This window comes from Phragmites australis, chromosome 10, assembly GCF_958298935.1.
Source record: "Phragmites australis chromosome 10, lpPhrAust1.1, whole genome shotgun sequence".
NCBI lineage: Eukaryota > Viridiplantae > Streptophyta > Magnoliopsida > Poales > Poaceae > Phragmites > Phragmites australis.
The window spans coordinates 22,533,733-22,539,268 of record NC_084930.1 but is presented as its reverse complement, the minus strand read 5'-3'; the positions used below and the strand labels follow the sequence as shown (position 1 = coordinate 22,539,268).

The 5,536-nt window shown below is 42.7% G+C and overlaps 1 protein-coding gene across 1 annotated transcript; it reads left to right on the top strand.

Moving 5' to 3' along the window:
- Positions 1-838: 838 nt before the first annotated feature.
- LOC133930549 (uncharacterized) lies at positions 839-1,683 on the top strand. The gene is made up of 2 exons (XM_062377213.1): positions 839-1,435; positions 1,531-1,683. Exons 1-2 carry the CDS (start codon positions 883-885, stop codon positions 1,545-1,547), a joined length of 570 nt encoding a protein of 189 aa, XP_062233197.1. The 5' UTR covers positions 839-882; the 3' UTR covers positions 1,548-1,683.
- Positions 1,684-5,536: the final 3,853 nt, after the last annotated feature.

Sequence of the window (5,536 nt, the reverse complement as noted above, 5' to 3'; positions counted from 1 at the left end):
AGATCACCATGTGAAGGGGCCATACTATGTCACAGTTAATATGATTGCCTGTGATGTTTTTATGTTCCTGTCATACTATTCTTTCATGTTTTATATGTGGTGGATATGATTTTCATGATAAAGTAGTTTCCCTCAGAAAAATCAAGAGTAATTGATGCCCTTCCAATAGCTGCACCTACAAAGGTTTTGATCATTGTGTGGTAGGTCTGCCAAAGCAGGGTGCCATCATTTATCTTAACCAGTTAGAGTGGATGTCGGACATCCACACGCATAGTATTGGTTTACTTGATAAAGCTATCAAAACGGTTTTGGGCTTTGGGGCATGATGTTGGGCGCCGGGGCATTCAATGCCACCCAGCAAACAAGAGTCACATAGGGATGTGATTAGCAAGGCGTTGCTTACCTATGTCACTAAGTTTCTAGCAGTGATGCCAAAGCTCACTAGAACTTAGTTGAATATGGATCTTGATCCTCTATATGTTGTTAGAGGGAAAACACATATAGTGGAGTATCTTTTGTTAAATTGTTTAATAGAAGATTCACATAGGCATAGTGCTGAACCTGCATTTTCTGTTGTAGATCATGGCACCGGCCGCTAGTAACACTTCCAGTTTTAATTTGCGATCGATTCTTGAAAAAGAGAAGCTTTCTGGAACAAACTTTATTGATTGGTATAGAAATCTGAGAATTGTTCTCAAACAAGAGAAAAAGGAATATGTTCTAGAGGTCCCCTATCCTGATGAACCAGCTGATAATGCTCCTGCCGCGGATCGGAGGGCTTATGAGAAGCACACCAACGATTCACTGGATGTTAGCTGCCTCATGCTTGCCTGTATGTCCTCTGAGCTTCAGAAGCAATATGAGAACAGGGATGCCCATGATATGATTGTGGGACTCCGAGGCATGTTTGAGAACCAAGCTCGGGCCGAGAGGTACAACACCTCAAAGTCCTTGTTTGCGTGCAGGTTAACAGAAGGCAGTCCAGTCAGTCCTCATGTGATCAAAATGATTGGTTACATTGAAAGCCTGGAAAAACTTGGTTTTCCCCTTAGCCCTGAGTTGGCTACGGATGTAATTCTCCAGTCGCTCCCTGCGAGCTTCGAGCCATTCATTTTGAACTTTCATATGAACAGCATGGAGAAAAGCATGGCTGAATTGCATGGGATGCTAAAAACTGCTGAGGAAAGCATTAAGAAGAGCTCTAGTCATGTGATGATGGTTCAAAAGGATAGCAAGAAGAGAAAGCGCAAGGACAAGGCTAAAACTTTGGATGAGATCTCGAGTTCTAAGCCTAAACCTGTTGGAAAGCCCAAGGCTGGCCCTGCCGCTTCTGACACTTGCCACCACTGCCATAAGACTGGTCATTGGCGGAGGAACTGCAAATTGTACTTGGAAGAACTCAAAAAGAAGAAGGGAAGTAAGACTTCATCTTCAGGTATAAATGTTATTGAAATTAATCTTGCTACTCGTCCTGATGATTCATGGGTATTTGATACCGGATCAATGATTCATACTTGCAAATCGTTGCAGGGACTGAAAAGGACTAGGAAGTGTGCAAGAGGCGAACTGGATGCTCGCGTCGGCAATGGTGCAAAAGTTGCTGCGTTGGCCGTTGGCGTTTACTCCTTATCGCTACCCTCAGGATTAGTTTTGGAATTAAATAATTGTTATTATATTCCTGCCTTGGGCAAAAACATTATCTCTTCTTCATGTTTGGAAGAAGACGGTTATGAATTCATAATAAAGAACAAGTGTTGTTCGATATTTTTGAATGGTATGCTCTATGGTAATTGTCCATTAGTAAATGGATTATATATATTGGATCTTGAGGATATAACTATCTATAACACTGATACAAAGAAGCCTCGGCTTAATGATTTGAATCCCACTTTTGTTTGGCATTGTCGATTAGGTCATATAAATGAGAAGCGTATGCAGAAGCTCCATAAAGATGGTCTTCTACATTCATTTGATTTCGAATCATTTGATACATGCGAGTCTTGTTTACTTGGCAAGATGACTAAGACGCCTTTCACTGGTCGAAGTGAGAGGACAAATGAATTATTGGCCCTAGTACATACAGATGTATGTGGACCGATGAGTTCTACAGCTAGAGGTGGTTTTCAGTATTTCATTACTTTCACCGATGACTTTAGTAGATATGGTTACATCTACCTAATGAGGCACAAGTCTGAATCCTTTGAAAAGTTCAAGGAGTTCCAGAATGAAGTACAAAATCATATAGGCAAGACAATTAAATTTCTGCGATCAGATCGTGGAGGTGAATATTTGAGCCATGAATTTGGTGATCATCTAAGGCAATGTGGAATCGTTCCACAATTGACTCCACCGGGCACGCCACAATGGAATGGGGTGTCCGAGCGGAGGAACCGAACTTTGTTAGACATGGTCCGGTCGATGATGAGCCAATCTGATCTTCCATTGTCCTTCTGGGGATACGCTCTAGAAACTGCTGCTTTCACGTTAAACAGGGTTCCATCTAAGGCTGTAGAGAGGACACCATATGAGATATGGACCGGGAAGCGTCCCGGATTGTCTTTCCTTAAGATATGGGGTTGTGAGGCTTATGTAAAACGTTTGTCGTCTGATAAGCTCACTCCCAAATCTGATAAATGCTTCTTTGTGGGGTATCCTAGGGAAACCAAAGGATATTATTTCTATAACCGGGAAGAAGGCAAAGTGTTTGTCGCCCGGAATGGTGTCTTTCTTGAGAAAGAGTTTCTCGCGAAGAGAGTTAGTGGGAGCACGGTGCAACTCGAAGAAATTCGGGAACCACTTGAAAGTGTTTCAGCTCCTATTGAACCACAACTCGGTATGCAAGATGTTGCCGAACCTGTTGTCGAGACACCAGCCCCACGTCGGTCGGAAAGGTTCAGTCGTGCACCCGAGCGGTTTATGTTCCTAACCACGGGGCAGCGTGACATATTATTGTTGAACAATGATGAACCTAAGACTTACTCGGAAGCAATGGTGGGACCAGACTCCGAAAAATGGCTTGGAGCCATGAGATCCGAGTTAGAATCCATGAGAGAAAACCAAGTTTGGAACTTGGTCGATCCACCTGATGGTGTGAAAACTATCGAGTGTAAATGGGTTTTTAAGAAAAAGATAGACGTTGATGGAAATGTTCACATCTATAAGGCACGATTGGTGGCGAAAGGTTTCAGGCAAATTCAAGGTGTTGATTATGATGAAACGTTTTCGCCCGTCGCAATGCTAAAGTCTATTCGGATTCTCCTAGCAATTGCTGCATATTTCGACTATGAGATATGGCAAATGGATGTCAAAACGGCTTTCCTTAATGGAAACCTAAGTGAGGATGTGTACATGACACAGCCTGAAGGTTTTGTCAATCCGAAAAATGCTGGGAAGATTTGCAAGCTGCAAAAGTCCATCTATGGACTAAAGCAAGCTTCTCGGAGTTGGAATCTTCATTTTGATGAAGTGATCAAAGGGTTTGGTTTCATCAAGAATGAAGAAGAGCCTTGTGTTTACAAAAGGACTAGTGGGAGCGCACTTGTGTTTCTGGTCTTATATGTGGATGACATATTATTGATCGGAAATAATATTCCAATGCTCGATGCTGTCAAATCTTCATTGCAAAAGAGTTTTTCAATGAAAGATTTAGGAGAGGCAGCATACATATTGGGCATAAAGATCTATAGAGATAGGTCGAAAAGACTAATCGGATTAAGCCAGAGCACGTACATTGACAAGGTATTGAATCGGTTCAATATGCAAGATTCCAAGAAAGGTTTCTTGCCAATGTCACATGGCATCACTCTCAGCAAGAATCAATGTCCTAAGACATCTGATGAGCTCGAGAGGATGAGTGCGATCCCGTATGCTTCTGCTATCGGGTCCATCATGTATGCTATGTTTTGTACACGCCCAGATGTCTCCTATGCTCTAAGTGTTACGAGCAGATATCAATCGAACCCAGGTGAATGTCACTGGGCTATAGTAAAGAGTATCCTCAAGTACATGAGAAGAACTAAGGATATGTTCCTAGTCTATGGAGGTGAGGAGGAGCTCGTTGTAAATGGTTACACCGATGCTAGCTTCCAAACCGACAAGGACGACTCGAGATCGCAGTCTGGTTTTGTGTTCTGCCTCAATGGAGGTGCGGTGAGTTGGAAGAGTTCCAAGCAAGAAACGGTTGCTGATTCCACAACGGAGGCCGAGTATATCGCAGCTTCGGAAGCTGCAAAAGAGGCTGTTTGGATTAGAAAATTTGTTTCTGAGTTGGGTGTGGTCCCTAGTGCGTCCAGTCCAATGGACCTCTATTGTGACAATAGTGGTGCCATTGCACAAGCCAAGGAGCCTAGGTCGCACCAGAAGTCCAAGCACATACTTCGGCGCTATCACCTCATTCGAGAGATTATTGATAGAGGTGATGTAAAGATATGCAAGGTGCACACGGATTCGAATATTGCTGATCCGTTGACGAAGCCTCTCCCACAGCCCAAGCATGAGGCACACTTGAGCTCTATGGGTATTAGATACTTGCGGGATAGACTCTAGTGCATGTGAGAGAATGTGTTCTGTCTATGCTAATGTACTTTTGGATAATTGTTATCTGGTTCCATGAATAATTATCATTTACATTGATCAGCAAGTATGTGACTTGTTTGTGAAACTCTTTGTTTTTATGATGTTATTCTAAATAGTCCCTAATCTCATATCATTGTGTGGGACAATAATGATTTATAGATTAGCACATTTGACTGAATGATGATCATGTTTCACGGATCATAGATATGGAGATATCAAATCAGTAATGTGGACACATGTTAGAGAACATGATGTTGGATAGACCCACCCTGAGATACTGCTGGGATTGTTATTTTTAATGTGCCATCAGTTGTTATCTCAAATGGTGTACCTACAGAATCCTTTGACCTGAGATCATCATTGATTCCAGAATGTGTAATAACACACTTAGGGGCTTCCAAACGCTATTCCGTAACTGGGTAGTTATAAAGGTTGCTTTCGGGTATGTTATGAAACATGTCGTGGGATGTGAGTGATCAAGATGGAATTTACCCCTCCTAAATAACGGGAGAGATATCTCTGGGCCCCTCGAGGTAGTTGGATTGGAAAGTGCATGGCCATGCCAATGTGATTAAAGAGTTAATCATGGTGAATCCACTACTTGATCGAGTGAATGGTCGAGCTATCACAAGGGTGGCACGAATCTCGCCTTGAGCTTGACTGGTATCGTGTGGTAAAGGGATTGGTGCATGAGTATATCAAGGTTCAGCCGATATGATCTTTGTGTGCATTCGGGAGTCAATATGTCCTGCTAGGTACCGCTATTGACTTGCAATTCGGAAAAGGGTTTCCGGATAGCGGCCGTTTACACATGAACCTAACGGGTCACACACTTAAGGGGATGGAATATAAAACTTGTGCTGACTCTAGTGCAAGTGGGAGATTGTTGGTAATATGCCCTAGAGGCGATCGAGTTTGCGGATTGGATCTGCTAATGGGCTTTAATGTTGATTAAAGGACC

Bases quoted from the DNA above. Each gene is read 5' to 3' on its own strand.
- LOC133930549 (XM_062377213.1), top strand. From the start codon at position 883: ATGATTGTGGGACTCCGAGGCATGTTTGAGAACCAAGCTCGGGCCGAG.